Here is a 19,943-nt window from a genome sequence, read left to right on the forward strand (position 1 = left end):
CCACAGCTTCCCTCTGTGGCTCTCTTGGCATCCTGCGAAGGGCCCATCATAGCTGCCTCCTTATGCACAGCAACCCCGACTGTCCCATCCTACTGTCTCGCCGATTGTCCCGCCCAGCATGCCCCTGGGGGCTAATCTTTCCTACCTCCTTCCCATCCCACTCGCCCCTCCCAGTGCTGCCCCTGTGATCAGCTATCACCGCCCCTCTCTGCATCTCCCTCCAGAATGTCCGTTCACCCTCAAAGCCCCTGATAAAATGCAATATCCTCACCGACACCTGGGAGTCCCTGGCCAAAGATCGCCCTAGGTGGAGGAAGTGCATCCAGGAGGTTGCTGAGCACCTCGAGTCTCGTCGCTGAGAGCATGCAGAAACCAAGTGCAGGCAGCGGAAAGAGCATGCGGCAAATCTGTCCCACCCTCCCCTTCCCTCAAGGACTATCTGTCCCACCTGTGACAGAGACTGTGGTTCTTGTATTGGATTGTTCAGCCACCTAAGGACTCACGTTAAGAGTGGAAGCAAGTCTTCCTCGATTCCGAGGGACTGCCGATGATGATGATTTCTGAACAAGGCTCTTACCATCCATCAGCTTATCGTGGATGATTCCATCGACGTCATGGCCTTGATGGAAACCTGGCTGATGGGTCGTGACACTTCCCCCACTAAATGAAGCCCCCCCACCTGGCTATACCTACTACCACTTACCCCACCAAGACCATCGCAGGGCAGTGTGTGGTCTTTATCACTAAATAATACCATGGTCTGTCCCCCTACTCCTCTGGCAACTTCTCCTCCTTTGAGCATTTCATTTTGTTCCACCCCTCTCCTTTAAAATCCTCGTTCTCTACCACCCACTCAAGTACCCGCTAAGTTTCTCACCAAGATATCTTCCCTGCTTTCCTCCCTCAGCCTCTGCACTGGACGACAACCCGTCCTCTGTGATTTCAATCTCCATCGCATTTCCCCCAGCTCTCATTCCTCTGAATTCACTGCCCTCCTGTCTTCCCTTAAGCTCTCCGACCCATATTCATGAACCACCCTCTCATTTGCTTCACAGCCAAGGCCATCTTTGATTACTTCCCTGTATCCCTCTCCACTGACACCCTCCTTCCTTCTCCCAATCCCACTTCCTCCTGTGTCCGGCCCTGGAGAAAACTCTCCCAAATCACCTACAACAGCATTATTAAATTCCCAACTGTCCAACCGTTGGACCTCCATTCACCACGATGCTTCCACAGTTATTGATCTTCTCAATCATTCTCTCACCTCCAACTTTGACGCCCTTGTCCTAGCAAAACAATCTCTCCCACCGGGCTGTAGCCCCTGGTATCTTCACTCCCTTGTTCAATGGACGGAGACTTGAACCTTCACGGCACACACTGGTTTACCCATTCACCACCAGATCTGGTTGGACAACATGCAGCACCATCAGGCCCTGCTCTCCTCTGCCAACACTGTTCACTGCTCCAGGATTATCCTGGAATGCAAAGATAGCCCCCTCCCCCTGCCGCCCCCAACCCCAGCTTCCTTTCTCCACTGTATCCCTCTATCCCTCTCCACTCACACTCTCCTTCCTTCTCCCAACCCCACTTCCTCCTGTATCCACCCCTGGAAAATACTCTCCCAAGTCACCTCCCTTATGCCTCCAGCACCCTCACCTCGAGCAATACGGGCGAGGAGCTCATGGAGTTCTTTGTCACTAAGATTGGAACCATCCATTTAGCTGCCTCTGCTCCATCCCTACCTTCCCCTTGCCCACCAGACCAAGCTAGCCCAAGGTTCCTCCCTGCCCTAGCTCTGAACTCACATCTTTCTCTAGTTTCTCTCCTATCTCCCTTGTCCATGAAAGCCACCTCCTGCTCCCTCAACCTTATTACCACTAAACTGCTGACCACCCAATTTCCCTTCTGGTGCCCCATGTTAGCTCACATTGTAAATGGTTCCCTCTCCTTGGGTAATGTCCCCGTCCCGTTAAATTCTACCATCTACTCTAAGAAAACCCGCTAAGAGACAATGCTATCTGGAAACAGTCTGTTATTATAATACCAGAGAGTTGGTTTTGGGGGTTTGGAAACCACGCCTCAAAAACCCACCCTTGACCCACTCTGTCCTTGCAAATTACCGCCCTATCTCCAACCTCGCTTTCTTCTCCAAAGTCCTTGAACGAGTTGTCGCCTCCCAGACCTGTGCCGACCTTCCCAGCAACTGCACACATGAACCCCTCCAATCAGGTTTCCACCCCTGCCACAGTACTGGAGCGGCCCCTTACTAATGTCTCATCCTCTGTGACTGTGATAAACTATCTCTCGTCATCCTTCTCGGAATGTCTGCTGCCTTTGACAATCGAGCACACCGTCCTCCTCCAATGCTGATCTTCCGTCGTCCCGTGGAGTGGACCCAGTGAGAACACTATTGGAAGATTACACGCCATCATCATCATCATCATCATTGGCAGCCCCTCGGAATCGAGGAAGACTTGCTTCCACTCATAAAATGAGTCCTTAGGTGGCTAAACAATCCAATACGAGAACCACAGACCCTGTCACAGGTGGGACAGATAGTCCTTGAGGGAAGGGGAGGGTGGGACTGTTTTGCCGCACGCTCTTTCCGTTGCCTGCACTTGGTTTCTGCATGCTCTCAGCGATGATACTCGAGGTGCTCAGCGCCCTCCCGGATGCACTTCCTCCACTTAGGGTGGTCTTTGGCCAAGGACTCCCAGGTGTCAGTGGGAATGTCGCACTTTATCAGGGAGGCTTTGAGGGTGTCCTTGTAACGTTTCCTCTGCCCACCTTTGGCTCATTTGCCGTGAAGGAGTTCCGAGTAGAGCGCTTGCTTTGGGAGTCTCGTGTCTGGCATGCGAACTATGTGGCCTGCCCAGCAGAGCTGATCAAGTGTGGTCAGTGCTTCGATGCTGGGGATGTTGGCCTGGTCTAGGACGCTAATGTTGGTGCGTCTGTCCTCCCAGGAGATTTGCAGGATCTTGCGGAGACATCGTTGGTGGTATTTCTCCAGCGACTTGAGGTGTCTACTGTACATGGTCCATGTCTCTGAGCCATACAGGAGGTTACACTCCACATGTACACTGACGACACTCAGTTCTACCTCACCATCCCCTTTGCCTGACGGCCCCTGTGTTGACACGCTGTCTCTCCAACATCCAGTACTGGATGAGACACAATTTCCTCCAATTAAACATTGGGAAGGCCGAAGCCCCCGTCACAAATTCCGTTCCCTTGATGCCGATTCCATGCCCCCCTCTGGCCACTGTCTCGGGCTGAACCAGTCTGTTCGCAACCTAGGCATCCTGTGTGACCCTGTGACCCCATATCCAATCCAACACCAAGACTGCCTACTCTATCTCTGTAATATCGCCCATCTCCGCCCCTGCTTTTGCTCATCTGCTGCCAGAACCCTCATGCATGTTTTTTTAACCTCCAGAATCGACTATTCCAATGCTCCCCTGGCCGGCCTCCCATTTTCTACTCTCCTTAAACATCAGCTCATTAAAATCTCTTCTGTCCGTGTCCTAACTGGCACCAAGTCCCGTTCTCCCATCGGCCCTGTGCTCACTGACCTACAGTGGTTCCCGGTCCAGCAACGCCTCGATTTTAAAATTCTCATCCTTGTTTACAAATCGCTCCCTGGCCTCGCCCCTCCCATCGCTACAATCTCGTCTCGCCCTCCGTGAACTCTGCATTCCCCCAATTCTGGCCTTTTGGGCGTCCCCTGCTCACCTCGCCTCATCGTTGGTGGCCGTGCCTTCAGCTGCCTCGGCCTTAAGCTCTGGGACTCCCTTCTTAAACCTCTTCAGCTCATAACCTCCTTCTCACCTTTTAAGCTGTTCCTTAAAACCTTTGACTAAGCTTTTAGTCACCTGCCCTAACTTCACTTCTTTGGCTTGCTGCCAATTTCGTTCTGATTACATTCCTTTGAAGTGCCTTGTGCCATTTTCCTGCGTTAAATGTGCTATATAAATGCGTGTTGTCATTCTATACCATGTTTCTGGCATACACCATCACATTCTGTGGGAACATGTCTCGTCTCTTCTTCTTTGGCAGTCCTTCGTACCAAGGAAGACTTGCTTCCACGCCAAAAAGGGAGGAGTTCACAGATGTGTCAATGAAGGATCTAATATTCCAGGGCCCAAACTACATCCTGAAGGGTGGGAGATGCCTGTGCATGGACTTTTTTAACGTGTGGTGACCTTTGCACACCAGCCACCACACGGGCTTGACAGAGTTGGGTCTTGGTCCAGTGGCAAGGGTTATCCAAGACGACTGGAGACCAGCTCTGCTGCACGGACCCAGTGCGTGCACACATATCGCAGTGTGGGCTGGCCCGTGCTGCCCCTGGGCCCTCGCCTCTTCTGGGCCCCGATCACGTTGCTCCTGGGCCCCGGTCTCTCACCGCACCTCCGCCATGATCTCTTGCCGCTCCTCCACCCCGACCATTCGCCACAACTCCACCATGATCTCTCGCCGCGATCTCTCGCCACACCTCCGCCGCGATCTCTCGCCGCTCCTCCGCCGCGATCTCTGGCCGCTCCTCTGCCACAATCTCTCGCCACACCTCCGCCGCGATCTCTCGCCGCTCCTCCGCCGCGATCTCTCGCCGCTCCTCCGCCGCGATCTCTCGCCGCTCCTCCGCCGCGATCTCTCACCGCTCCTCCGCCGCGATCTCTCGCCGCTCCTCCGCCACGATCTCGCGCCACACCTTCGCTACGATCTCTCGCCGCTCCTCTGCCACAATCTCTCGCCACACCTCCACTACGATCTCTCGCCACACCTCCGCCACGATCTCGCGCCACACCTTCGCTACGATCTCTCGCCGCTCCTCTGCCACAATCTCTCGCCACACCTCCACTACGATCTCTCGCCGCTCCTCTGCCACAATCTCTCGCCACACCTCCACTACGATCTCTCGCCACACCTCCACTACGATCTCTCGCCACTCCTCCGCCACAATCTCTCGCCGCTCCTCCGCCACGATCTCTCGCCGCTCCTCCGCCCTGACCCTTTGCCGCACCTCTCCTGTACCTGGGCCCAGCTGAAGTTCCTGCCCACGCTCCAATCGGCGACCTGGGTTTTGGTGACGTCACCCAGTCGCCCTCCTTGAAAACGTGGCCCTCCTGGAACGGCTTGCGGTATTAAGATATAAGAGGAGAAACGTGCTGCTTCAAGGTACAGCACGAGCTGTTCCAGGATGTCTAGTCTATACCCTCAACATCTCCTGTTTGAACATTTCCCATTGGTGCATTGTCTCATTCGCCAGTTTATCTGTGCTGGTTCCCTCTTTATGTCATATTTCCTGCTCGCTGTTCCTTCCCCTGACATTGTCCACTTGTCCCACTTTATGTCCTGAACTAAATCCGCCTCTTTCCTGGTCAGAGTAAACTCATTCTCTGCATTGAGCTGAACCTGTGATCTAGCTGCCCGCTCCACTAACCATTCCCCTATTGTAGTATTCAGTGCACTTTGCCCGCCTCCTTAATTTGGTATCATTCGCAAGTTTCAATATCTATTTTTAATCGGGCTGTGGGCGACAAGGTCATATTTACTACCCATGCTTGTAGCTCCAAGAGGGTGGTGGGCCTCTGTAGCAATTGCTTACAGCTGAGTGACTCGTTCGGCCAATCACGAGGCATAACGAAGACCGCCTATTTCCACCTCCGTAACAGCACCCGTCTCCGCCCCTGCCTCAGCCCATCCGCTGCTGAAGCCCTCATCCATACCTTTGTTACCTCTAGACTTTACTATTCCAACGCTCTCCTTGCTGGCCTCCCACATTCTACCCGACGTAAACTTGAGCTCATCCAAAACTCGGCTGCCCGTGTCCTAATTCGCAACAGGTTCTGCTCACCCATCATCCCTATGCTCGCTGACCTACATTGGCTCTCGGTTAAGCAACACCTCAATTTTAAAATGATCATCCTTGTTTTCAAATCTCTCCATGGCCCTCGCCCCTCTCTACCTCTGTAATCTCCTCCAACCCCACAACTCTCCGAGATGTTTGCACTCCTCTAATTCTGCCCTCCTGAGCATCCCTGATTATAATCGCTCAACCATCGGTGGCCGTGCCTTATGTTGCCGAGGCCCCAAGCTCTGGAACTCCCTGCCTAAACCTCTCCGCCTCTCTACCGCTCTTTCCTCCTTTAAGACGTTCCTTAAAACTACCTCTTTGACCAAGCTTTTGGTCATCTGCGCTAATTTCTACTTACGCGGCTTGGTGTCAAATGTTTAGCGCATAATACTCCTGTGAAGCGCCTTGGGATGTTTCACTACATTAAAGGTGCTATATAAATACAAACTGTTGTTATTGTAGAACCAGAGTCACATATAAGACCATCAGTTGGAGTTCTGCAATAGTCATTTTTCCTGGTGCCCACAAATGACCAAATTTGTTGAATTCAACTTGCCAGGGCCCTAACTGCTGGTCTGCCACAATCTCTTCTCATGCCTCAGTCCAAACATAACATAAGAACATAAGAAATAGGAGCAGGAGTAGGCCATAGGACCCCTCGAGCCTGCTCCAACATTTAATACGATCATGGCTGATCGGATCATGGACTCAACTCCACTTCCCTGCAAGCTCCCCATAACCCCTTATCCCCTTATCGGTTAAGAATCTCTGTCTTAAATTTATTCAATGTCCCGGCCTCCATAGCTCTCTGAGGCAGCGAATTCCACAGATTTACAACCCTCTGAGAGAAGAAATTCCTCCTCATCTCAGTTTTAAATGGGCGGCCCCTTATTCTAAGATTATGCCCTCTAGTTCTAGTCTCCCCCATCAGTGGAAACATCCTCTCTGCATCCACCTTGTCAAGCCCCTCATAATCTTATACGTTTCAATAAGATCAACGGGAAATAAAGGAGGGTAAGTGGACCTAGTCTGCCTCATATAGATGGAATGCCCCGTTGGGTAAATGGATGCACTGAGGTTCATGATCAGTTGCAGATCGCCTTACCTGAGCGTGGCTGGGCGATGTGACCCCTGTGGATGTTTTTGGCGAGGGGTGTGCTGATGGACTGGCGATGAGTGGGTGCCCCGGGGTGCCGTCATGGGAACTCCCCGGGCCCGATCCCGAGCCCTGCTCTTGGGTCCGCTGCTTCCAACTGGACTGGATGAAGAAGCAGGACATGGGCCTCCAGCCAACACTGTTCCTTCTGCCAGGCCTCAACCTGCTGACCACGCGCGGAGAGGGAGGGCCCGCTGAGGTCCCGTCAGGTGGGAGGGGGGCGTTCTGTGGCTGGGCTGACGGACCCGGCGATCGAAGGATAGAATTTGTCCTCTGTCGCTCATACTCCAACGAGGGGATGGACAGGTTGTAGGTGGAGCTGCTCCTGTGGACCTCCCCCCCGTTCTGCTGCCGGTGCGAACACTTCATCAGGCTCGGCCTCACCGCGAAATCTCCGTCCTCCCCTTTACTCCTTTCTCTTGAGAAGCGTCTGCCCCAACGTCCCGGGGCATTCGGGGGCTTGTGCGGCATTCCCTGGGTGCTGCTCCCCTCGGTGCTCCTCAGCGAGCGCTCTTGTCCCTGGGGCGAGCAAACAGTGTTTCTCCGCAGGGAGTTAGACCTGCTGACCGAGACCCTTTGCAGGTCGGACAGCAGCCCCATGATGTAACCGTTGATTCCTGACGCATTTCCACGGACGATGGGCTGTTCAGGGAAAAAAAACACAATTGAAGCAATTCAGGAAGAAAACGTGCATAGTACATAAAAACATAAGAAATAGGAGCAGGAGTAGGCTAAACGGCCCCTCGAGCCTGCTCCACCATTTAATACGATCATGACTGATCCGATCATTGTCAAAAGGTCAGGGGGCAGTTTGCATTTGCATGTCCAGTCTATGAGGCAATACCGAGAATCCGGCTCTCCGATTGGATAGATTGACGCTGACAGGGTGATGTGTCTATTGGCGGGTGACAGCAAATTAGGAGCTGAGCGCCCAGTGGCCAGAGGAGGAGTGCCCAGTGGCCAGAGGAGGAGCGCCCAGTGGATAGAGGAGGAGAGCACCCAGTGGCCGGAGGAGAATGCCCAATGGCCAGAGGAGGGGAGTGCCCAGTTGCGAGAGGAGGAGAGCCCAGTGGCCAGAGGAGAGCACCCAGTGGCCAGAGGAGGAGTGCCCAGTGGCCAGAGGAGAGTGCCCAGTGGTCAGAGGAGGAGAGTGCCCAGTGGCCAGAAAAGGAGCACCCAGTGGCCAGAGGAGGAGCACCCAGTGGCCAGACGAGAGTGCCCAGTGGCCAGAGGAGACTGCCCAGTGGCCAGAGAAAGAGAGTGCCCAGTGGCCAGAGGAGACTGCCCAGTGACCAGAGGAGGAGTGTGCCCAGTGGCCAGAGGAGGAGTGTCCAGTGGCCAGAGGAGGAGCGCCCAGTGGCCAGAGGAGGAGAGTGCCCAGTGGCCAGAGGAGGGCACCCAGTGGCCAGAGGAGGAGAGCGACCAGTGACCAGAGGAGGGGTGTGTCCAGTAGCCAGAGGAGGAGCGCCCAGTGACCAGAGGAGGGGAGCACCCAGTGAACAGAGGGGAGGAGCGCCCAGTGGCCAGAGGAGGGGAGCACCCAGTGGCCAGGGGAGGAGCGCCCAGTGGCCAGAGGAGGGGAGCGCCCAGTGACCAGAGGAGAGTGCCCAGTGGCCAGAGGAGAGTGCCCAGTGAGTTTGGGCCATTAATTCCTGCTTTGCCAGATGTCAGTCACACAGGGCCATCCACGAGACACTCCGACCCACAGAGAACTCCCCCCCGCCACCACAGGGAGAGGCTGTTTGATTGGGACGGAGAGCACCTTCTCTCCCTGTAAGGACACACAGGGTTGGAAATTCGTATAGTGCCTCAGTTAATGGCCAGAAGGGGCGTTAAAGCGTGCGTGATAGCTGAGCGATCGGGCATGCAGTGTTTAGCGCCCGCTGGAAAATTGCACTGAGGGCTAACTGGGTGCCAAACGCTCGCGCCTGTCTGCTGACTATCCGTCCGAGCGTGGCTTCAGTCGGGCACAATGACCGCATTAACGCCCCGCTCGCTAAATTCGGCCCGGCCGCCTCGTTTAGCGCCTGCCCCTAATCAGGTCTGGAAAACCAGTGGGTACGGCCTTCCACAGTCGTTAGCTGGGGGCTACGTAAAGGGATGAGGAAGTGCATCCCTCAGGGGTCACAGTCAGTGCAACGTTTACACACAGCGCGGTGCATGAGCCTCCCAGTTTGCAGCAACAGACAGACATAACAGCGCGGTTTGAAAACTTCACTGGGTGCATTACTACGCCGTGCCTTGAAGACACGGCTTTTCCCAGGATTTCAGAATTTAACGCAAGCTTTTTCATTAGCCCCCCGCAGTCTCCCCCGCTCCCCCCCCTCACACCCCCACCCCCCGCAGCTCAGGTGTGTAACAGTTGATTTACCGCCCCTGTCAGATATTGGCTCAATTACAACAAAATTCTCAGTGGGAGCCGCAAACCCTTTCAAGGCTCTGTACTTACCGCTCCGCCTGGATTAACGCCTCACAATGGGCGGTAACGAATTTCCAATTTGATCGGTGCGATTAACTATTCACCCTCCACGGCCACGACCCAGATTCTCAAACACCACATGTCCTGCGCACACCCTGGCCTCACTCCTCTCACACTCACATTGTCAGGTGCCCACCCTGCTCGTGGAGTAAAAGTGAGGTTACTTACTTCAGTACTGATCCTTAAACAGGACCGAGCTCCTGGACTGGGGTAAGTGTCGCGTTACTGGAGCCTGTCACACACACACACATACTCACACTGTGCTATCCCACACTGAGCAATGAGGTGTCAGTACTTGAGCATTCCTCCAATCCTTACCTAATCCTCCTACCACAGGTATGAAGCAAGCTGAGTCACTGCAGACTTCACACAACATTCTGGGATGCTTCCCTGCTAACCGTGTCCAAATAAGGGCAAAAACCTTTCCGGTGAGGGAGGGATCTCATCAGCCCAAACAGAATCAATCAACACACTCACACTCACACACTCGCACACTCACACACATTCACACTCACACTCACACACTCGCACTCGCACACACTCACACTTACACTCACATATTCACACACACTCATACTCACACACTCGCACACACTCACACTCACACATTCGCAGATTCACACTCGCACACACTCACACTCACACACACTCACACTCACACACACTCATACTCACACATTTGCAGATTCACACTCGCACACACTCACACTCACACACACTCACACACACTCATACTCACACATTCGCAGATTCACACTCACACACTCACAGATTCACACTCACACACACACTCTCACACAGACTCACACTCACACGGACTCACACTCACACACTCACAGAGTCACACTCACAAATTCACACTCACACACATACACTCACACTCACACATACACACACACTCACACACTCGCAGATTCACACTCGCACACTCACACAGACTCACACTCGCACGCACACTCGCACACTCACACAGACTCACACTCGCAGATTCACACTCGCACAGACACTCACACACTCGCAGATTCACACTTGCACACACACACACACACACACACACTCGCTCGCACACTCACACAGACTCACATGCTTGCATCGACTCAAACGTGTGCACACAGACTCATACACTCCCAGACTCACATGCACACACACTGACTGACACATGCATTCAGGTTCAGGCACACAGATTCACACGTCGTTCACTCACACACATGCATACTCGCAGTTTCACACACACACACATTCAGACTCACGCACATACACATGTACTCTCGCACACATATACGCACATATATTTGCAGACTCACTTACACACACTCATATATTCACAGATACACACACACACACACACACACTTATACACCCTGACACACCCGCTGGCTCATACGCACAGACATCCATTTGCACACACACACACACACACACTCATTCATATATTCACAGACATACACTCACAGACTGACACGCACGCACACTGACTCACACACTCACATTCTCTCACTCGTTCGCACACTCGCACTCTTGCACACTCAGACACTTACACACAGACACATGTATGCACTCATGCACTCGTAAGCTCACACACTCGCATGCACACAGACCCATGCTTAATACACTCGCACACAGACCCACAAGCACACACATTCATACCCTCTATCAATGGGAGTGTAACAGTTATGGGCCGGGAAGAGATTGTGTTTCAATTCATGTCAGAATAATACGATAAAGGCTGGATGTAGCTTACAAGGGATTAACTAGTGAGATACAAAATTTTTCAACCGTACATCGGGAATGTTAATTAGGAAACAGTGGGATGGTGTTGACTATATTAGACCTTGGTGATGGAAATGTTCCCTGAGGGTGATACCAGACAGGCCAGCTAACAATTCACATTACCTCTCATTACACAATACGCTTTATTAGGTCAGTTTGTCATAGAAACATAGAAACATAGAAAATAGGTGCAGGAGTAGGCCATTCGGCCATTCGAGCCTGCACCACCATTCAAGCCTGCACCACCATTCAATAAGATCATGGCTGATCATTCCCTCAGTACCCCTTTCCTGTTTTCTCACCATACCCCTTGATCCCCTTAGCTCCCTCTAACTCCCTCTTGAATATATCCAATGAACTGGCATCAACAACTCTCTGCGGCAGGGAATTCCACAGGTTAACAACTCTGAGTGAAGAAGTTTCTCCACATCTCAGTCCTAAAAGGCCTACCTCTTATCCTAAGACTATGTCCCCTGGTTCTGGACTTCCCCAACATCGCGAACATTCTTCCCGCATCTAACCTGTCCAGTCCCGTCAGAATCTTATACGTTTCTATGAGATCCCCTCTCATCCTTCTAAACTCCAGTGAATAAAGGCCCAGTTGATCCGGTCTCTCCTCATATGACAGTCCCGCCATCCCTGGAATCAGTCTGGTGAACCTTCGCTGCACTCCCTCAATAGCAAGAATGTCCTTCCTCAGATTAGGAGACCAAAACTGTACACAATATTCCAGGTGAGGCAGTAAGACCTCCCTGCTCCTATACTCAAATCCCCTAGCTATGAAGGCCAACATACCATTTGCCTTCTTCATCGCCTGCTGTACCTGCATGCCCACTTTCAGTGACTGATGAACCATGACACCCAGGTCTCGTTGCACCTCCCCTTTTCCTAATCTGCCGCCATCCAGATAATATTCTGCCTTCGCGTTTTTGCCCCCAAAATGGATAACCTCACATTTATCCACATTATATTGCATCTGCCATGCATTTGCCCACTCACCTAACCTGTCCAAGTCACCCTGCAGCATCTCAGCGTCCTCCTCACAGCTCACACCGCCACCCAGTTTAGTGTCATCTGCAAACTTAGAGATATTACACTCAATTCCTTCATCTAAATCGTTAATGTATATTGTAAAGAGCTGGGGTCCCAGCACTGAGCCCTGCGGCACTCCACTAATCACTGCCTGCCATTCTGAAAAGGACCCGTTTATCCCGACTCTCTGCTTCCTGTCTGCCAACCAGTTCTCTATCCACGTTACCCCCAATACCATGTGCTTTGATTTTGCACACCAATCTCTTGTGTGGGACCTTGTCAAAAGCCTTTTGAAAGTCCAAATACACCACATCCACTGGTTCTCCCTTGTCCACTCTGCTAGTTACATCCTCAAAAAATTCCAGAAGATTCGTCAAGCATGATTTCCCTTTCATAAGTCCATGTTGACTCGGTCCGATCCTGTCACTGCTTTCCAAATGCGCTGCTATTTCATCCTTAATGATTGATTCCAACATTTTCCCCACTACTGATCTCAGGCTAACCGGTCTATAATTACCCGCTTTCTCTCTCCCTCCTTTTTTAAAAAGTGGTGTTACATTAGCTACCCTCCAGTCCATAGGAACTGATCCAGAGTCGATAGACTGTTGGAAATGATCACCAATGCATCCATTATTTCTAGGGCCATTTCCTTAAGCATTCTGGAATGCAGACTATCAGGCCCCGGAGATTTATCGGCCTTCAATCCCATCAGTTTCCCTAACACAATTTCCCGCCTAATAAGGATATCCTTCTCACTGGACCTACTGTCCCCTACTACAATTAGAAGGTTACTTGTGTCTTCCTTCATGTCTTCCTCAGTGCCCCTGACCTTTCCTTCAGTTCTTCACCTCTTAGACCCTCACTGCCCCTCACCCCCAGTGCCCCTCACCCTCAGTGCCCCTCACCCCCAGTGCCCCTCACCCCCACTGCCCCTCACACCTCACCCTCAGTGCCCTCACCCTCAGTGCCCCTCACCCTCACGCTCAGTGCCCCTCACTCCTCACCCTCACCCTCACCATCACTGCCCCTCACCCTCACTGCCCCTCAACCTCACTACCCCTCACCCTCAGTGGCCCTCCCCGGTGCCCCTCACCCTTCACCCTCACCCCCACTGCCCTTCACCCACAGTGCCCCTCACCCCCAGTGCCCCTCACCCCTCATCCTCACCCCCAGTGACCCTCTATTATATATGTAAACCTGTATATACATTGTATAGCCACAAGAGGGCTCATCCCCTGGAGACCCAAGGGATCCCACAAACCCTTGGGAGCACAGGTACTTAAGGAGGCCTCACAGGCTGGAGAGGCACTCTGGAGACCTGCAATAAAAGACTAAGGTCACACTTTACTTTGAGCTCACAGTATCAAGTCAGACTCTTTATTTATATATAATAACTGGCGACGAGATACAGATGACAAACCCAATGATGCAGAGAACAGTAGGCATTCTGAAGAAATTCTCGGAGAGAGATGATTGGGAAACCTTCGTGGAGCGACCGACCAATACTTCATGGCCAATGAGCTGGAAGGAGAAGCGAACGCTGCCAAACGAAGAGCGATTCTCCTTACCGTCTGTGGGGCACCAACGTATGGCCTCATGAAAAACCTGCTTGCTCCAGCGAAACCCACAGAGAGATCGTCCGATCATTTGTGCACACTGGTCCGGGAGCATCTGAATCTGAAGGAAAGCGTTCTGATGGCGAGGTACCGGTTCTATACCTACAAAAGGTCTGAAGGCCAGGAAGTGACGAGTTATGTCGCCGAGCTAAGACGACATTGCGAATTTGAAGGACATTTGAGCACATGCTCAGAGACTTCTTTGTACTTGGCATTGGCCATGAAGTGATACTTCGCTTGAGTAAAGCCATAGCGATAGCCCAGGCGTTCATTGCCACCAGTGACAATACTAAGCTAACCTCTCAGCACATGAGTGCTGCTACAAGTACTGTGAACAAAGTGATGTTGTTTTCAAATTGCAATGTACAGATTAGGAAAAGGGGAGGTGCCTATAGTTGCATGTCCGCAGATGTCTCAGAGTTCATCATCAATGGTGATGAATGCAAGGCCATTAACACCTTGTTGGCGCTGCAGGGGTGATCATCGTTTCCATTCATGCCGCTTCAAAGGGTACGTTTGCAAAGACTGTGGAACAATGGGACACCTCCAACATATGTGCAGGCGAGCTGCAAATCCTGCTAATCCTGCAAACCACCATGTTGCAGAGGAAGACAGATCCACGGCGGATCACGACGAACCACAGCCTCAGACCAAGGAGACAGAGGTGTACAGGGTAACATAGAAGCATAGAAACTAGGTGCAGGAGCAGGTCATTCGGCCCTTCGAGCCTGCACCGACATCCAATAAAATCATGGTTGATCATTCAACCTCAGTACCCCTTTCCTGCTTTCTCTCCATACCCCTTGATCCCTTTGGCCGTAAGGGCCATATCTAACTCCCTTTTGAATATATCTAATGAACTGGCCTCAACAACTTTCTCTGGTAGAGAATGCCACAGGTTCACCACTCTCTGAGTGAAAATATTTCTCCTCATCTCAGTCCTAAATGGCTTACCCCTTATTCTTAGACTGTGACCCCTGGTTCTGGAACTCCCCAGCAATGGGAACATTCTTCCTGCCTCTAACCTGTCCAATCCCATCAGAATTTTATATGTTTCTATGAGATCCCCTCTCATTCTTCTAAACTCCAGTGAATACAAGCCCAGTTGATCCAGTCTCTCCTCATATGTCAGTCCTGCCATCCCAGAAATCAATCTGGTGAACCTTCGCTGTACTCCCTCAATAGGAAGAATGTCCTTCCTCAGATTAGGGGACCAAAACTGAACACAATATTCGAGGTGTGGCCTCACTAAGGTCCTGTACAACTGCATTAAGACCTCCCTGCTCCAATACTCAAATCCTCTCGCTATGAAGACCAACATGCCATTTGCCTTCTTCACCACCTGCTGTACCTGCGTGCCAAACTTCAATGCCTGATGAACCATGACACCCAGGTCTCGTTGCACCTCCCCTTTTCCTAATCTGTCACCATTCAGATAATATTCTGTCTTCCTGATTTTGCCACAAAAGTGGATAACCTCACATTTATCCACATTATACTGCATCTGCCATGCATTTGCCCACTCATCTAACCTGGCCAAGTCACCCTGCAGCCTCTTAGCATCCTCCTCACAGCTCACACCGCCACCCAGCTTAGTGTTATCTGCAAACTTGGAGATATTACATTCAATTCCTTCATCTAAATCATTGATGTATATTGTAAATAGCTGGGGTCCCAGCACTGAACCCTGAGGCACCCCAATGGTCACTGCCTGCCATTCTGATAAAGGACCCGTTTATTCGACTTTCTGCTTCCTGTCTGCCAACTAGTTCTCTATCCTGCACACATTTACCACAAAGTGTCCCCCGATAATGCTGAAGGTTGAATTAAATGGACTCCCGGTGTCAATGGAGCTGGACACTGGCGCGAGTCAGTCCATTACGAGCAAAAAGACTTTTGATAAATTGTGGTGCAGCAAGGCCTCAAGGCCTCAAGGCCAGTCTTGACTTCCATTCACACGAAACTGAGAATGTACACCAAATAACTGATTCCCGTAATCGGCAGTGCTATTGTAAAGGTATTCTACGATGGAGTGGTGCACAAGCTACCACTCTGGGTGGTAGCGGGCGATGGTCCCATGCTGCTCGGCAGGTGCTGGCTGGGAAAGATACGCTGGAACTGGGACGACGTCTGAGCGCTATCGCCTGCTGACGACACTTCGTGTGCCCAGGTCTTAAACAAATTCCCTTCGCTGTTCGAACCAGGCATCAGGAAGTTCCAAGGAGCAAAAGTGCAGATCCACCTAATTCCGGGGATGCCACCCATCCATCACAAGGCGAGAGCAGTACCGTACATGATGAGAGAGAGGGTGGAGATCGAGCTGGACCGGCTGCAACGAGGGGGCATCATTTCGCCGATTGAATTCAACGAGTGGGCCAGTCTGATTGTTCCAGTCCTCAAGGGAGACGGCACCGTCAGAATCTGTGGTGATTACAAAGTAACTATCAATTGTTTCTCCCTGCAGGATCAATACCCACTAGCAAAGGCTGATGACCTTTTTGCAAAGCTGGTGGGAGGAAAGACGTTCACGAAGCTGGACTTCACCTTGGCCTACATGATGCAGGAGCTGGAGGAATCTTCGAAAGGTCTCACCTGCATCAACACGCACAAAGGTCTCTTCATATACAACCGATGCCTGTTTGGGATTCGATCAGCCGTGGCGATATTCCAGAGAAACATGGAAAGCTTAATGAAGTCAGTCCTGCGCACAGTTGTCTTCCAGGACGACATCTTGGTTACAGGTTGGGGCACAGTCGAGCACCTGCAGAGTCTGGAGGAGGTTCTTAGTCGATTTAATTGTGTGGGGCTCAGGCTAAAACGCTCGAAGTGCATTTTCCTGGCGCCTGAAGTGCAGTTTCTGGGGAGAAGAATCGCGGCGGACGGCATCAGGCCCACCGATTCGAAGACTGAGGCAATCGAGAACGCACCGAGGCCACAGAATGTGATGGAGCTGCGATCGTTTCTTGGACTCTTGAACTACTATGGTAACTTCTTATCGGGTCTCAGCAGATTGTTAGAGCCACTGTACACCTTACTATGTAAAGGAGACGAATGGGTTTGGGGCAAAAGCCAAGAAAATGCCTTTGTAAAAGCTAGAAAATTGTTATGTTCAAACAAATTGCTTGTGTTGTATGATCCATGTAAGTGTTTGGTACTAGCATGTGATGCGTCGTCGTACGGCGTCGGGTGTGTATTGCAACAAGCTAATGAATCCGGGAAATTGCAACCGGTTGCTTATGCATCCAGAAGTCTGTCTAAGGCTGAGAGAGCCTACAGCATGATCGAAAAAGAAGCGTTAGCGTGTGTTTATGGGGTAACGAAAATGCATCAATATCTGTTTGGGCTAAAATTCGAATTGGAAACTGACCATATGCCACTGATATTCCTTTTTTCCGAAAGTAAGAGGATAAATACGAATGTATCGGCCCGCATCCAGAGATGGGCGCTCACGTTGTCCACATACAACTACGCCATCCGCCACAGGCCAGGCACAGAAAACTGTGCCGATGCTCTCAGTAGGCTGCCATTGCCCACCACGGGGGTGGAAATGGCACAGCCCGCAGATTTAGTCATGGTTATGGAAGCATTCGAGAGTGAGCAATCACCCGTCACCGCCCGACAGGTTAGAACCTGGATGAGCCAGGACCTCTTACTGTCCCGAGTTAAAAAATTGTGTGCTTCATGGGAGCTGGTCCGGTGTCCCAGTGGAAATGCCAGGAAGAGATAAAGCCGTACCAGCGGCGCAAAGATGAAATGTCGATACAGATAGACTGCCTTTTGTGGGGCAATCGAGTAGTGGTCCCCAAGAAAGGCAGAGACACCTTCATCAATGGCCTCCACAGTACCCAGCCAGGCATCGTAATGATGAAAGTGATAGCCAGATCCCGCGTGTGATGGCCCGGTATCGATGCGGACTTAGAGTCCTGCGTTCACAGATGTAATACATGTTCGCAGTTAAGCAATGTACCCAGGGAGGCGCCGCTAAGTTTATGGTCTTGGTCCTCCAAACCGTGGTCCAGGGTCCATGTCGACTATGCAGGCCCGTTTTGGGGTAAAATGTTCCTTGTGGTTGTAGATGCGTACTCCAAATGGATTGAATATGAGATAATGTCGGCTAGCATGTCCGCTGCCACCACAGAAAGCCTGCGGGCCGTGTTTGCCACGCACGGACTGCCTGATGTCCTTGTGAGCGACAACGGGCCATGTTTCACCAGTGTCGAGTTCAAAGAATTCATGACCCGTAACGGGATCAAACATGTCACATCTGCCCCGTTCAAACCAGCGTCCAATGGTCAGGCAGAGAGAGCAGTGCAAACCATCAAGCAGAACTTGAAGAGGGTAACGGAAGGCTCACTGCAAACTCGCCTATCCCGAGTCCTGCTTAGCTACTGCATGAGACCCCACTCGCTCACTGGGGTTCCACCTGCTGAACTACTCACGAAAAGGGCACTTAAGACAAGGCTCTCGTTAGTTCATCCTGATCTACATGAACAGGTAGAGAGCAGGCGGCTTCAACAAAGTGCATACCATGATAGCGCAAATGTGTCACGCGAGATTGAAGTCAATGATCGTGTATTTGTATTAAATTATGGACAAGGTCCCAAGTGGCTGCCCGGCACTGTCGTGGCCAAAGAGGGGAGCAGGGTGTTTCGGGTCAAACTTTCAAATGGACTCATTCACTGGAAACACTTGGACCAAATCAAACTCAGATTCATGGACTATCCAGAGCAACCCACCTTGGACCCTACCTTCTTTGACCCCCCCCAACGTACACACCAGTGGCAACCGGCACCACGGTTGACCACGAAGCAGAACCCATCAACCATAGCAGCCCAGCAGGACCCAACACACCAGGCAGCCCAGCAAGGCCAGCTGCACAGCAGCCCAGCGAGGGCCCAACAAATGATCCAACAACACCAGCTTTCACACCGAGACGATCAACCAGGGCAAGAAAGGCCCCAGATCGACTCACATTGTAAATAGTTACACTGGTGACCTTGGGGGGGGGGGGGGGGGAGTGTTGTTATATATGTAAACCTGTATATACCTTGTATAGCCACAAGAGGGGTCATCCCCTGGAGTCTTAAGGGATCCCACAATCCCTTGGGAGCACAGGTACTTAAGGAGGCCTCACAGGTTGGAGAGGCACTCTGGAGACCTGCAATAAAAGACTACGGTCACACTTTACTTTGAGCTCACAGTATCCAGTCAGACTCTTTATTCATATATAGCACCCACATCCCCACTGCCCCTCACCCCCACTGCCTCTCACCCCCAGTGCCCCTCACCCCTCACCCCCACTGCCCCTCACCCCAGCACCCCTCACCCCCACTGCCCCTCACCCCCACTGCCCCTCACCCCAGTGCCCCTCACCCCCACTGCCCCTCACCCCCAGTGCCCCTCACCCCTCACCCTCATCCCCACTGCCTCTCACCCCAATGTCCCTCACCCCCAATGCCCCTCACCCCCACTGCCCCTCACCCTCAGTGCCCCTCACCCTCACCCTCAGTGCCCCTCACCCTCAGTGCCCCTCCCCCTAGTGCCCCTCACCCCCAGTGCCCACTAGCCTTACCTTCAGTGTGGGCTCCACAGGTGTAACCATGGACGGGTCTATCAAGGGTTTTGGACGTTTCATGCCGTCTGCCACCAGCCCCTGCCACTGCTGGGGGAGGCCGATGAATGTCCGGCCCTGCGGGTCGAAGGAAGTGTGGACCCGGTGCTGGAAGTTGAGAGGAGCTGAAATCTCCAGTCGGTGGGCTTTCCTCTTCTTCCACATATCGAGCTGGTGACGGGGAGTTCCAGGGAGCTAAGCTGCAACGAGAAGAGGCTGAGGTTAGCCACATGTTGGGAGAACGGGTCCAGCTTGGGCTGGGCCCTGCCAGCAACATACCCAGGTGCTCACATTCCTCGGGCTGCCTGCCTCTGATGGTAGCCAATGGGAGACAAAGGTGTGCAGCCACACCTCGTAGGGACTAACCGGGAGCTGGGTTACAGGGGCTGATTGTTAAAGTGTAGACTGTCCCACTGACAGCA

At 52.2% G+C, this 19,943-nt stretch overlaps 1 protein-coding gene across 1 annotated transcript in view; it reads right to left on the bottom strand.

Annotated features, from left to right (window-relative positions):
- LOC139262239 (serine/threonine-protein kinase PAK 4-like) overlaps window positions 1-19,686 on the bottom strand; it is a 159,599-nt gene extending 139,913 nt beyond the window's left edge. Inside the window, exons 1-2 of the mRNA XM_070877383.1 lie at window positions 19,483-19,686; window positions 6,963-7,655 (exon numbers count right to left, since the gene is read on the bottom strand). Coding sequence (XP_070733484.1) covers window positions 6,963-7,655; window positions 19,483-19,686 — 897 coding nt within the window. The remainder of the gene's footprint in view (window positions 1-6,962; window positions 7,656-19,482) is intronic.
- Between the last annotated feature and the right edge of the window lie 257 nt (window positions 19,687-19,943).

This window comes from Pristiophorus japonicus, chromosome 4 (assembly GCF_044704955.1).
Source record: "Pristiophorus japonicus isolate sPriJap1 chromosome 4, sPriJap1.hap1, whole genome shotgun sequence".
Lineage (NCBI taxonomy): Eukaryota > Metazoa > Chordata > Chondrichthyes > Pristiophoridae > Pristiophorus > Pristiophorus japonicus.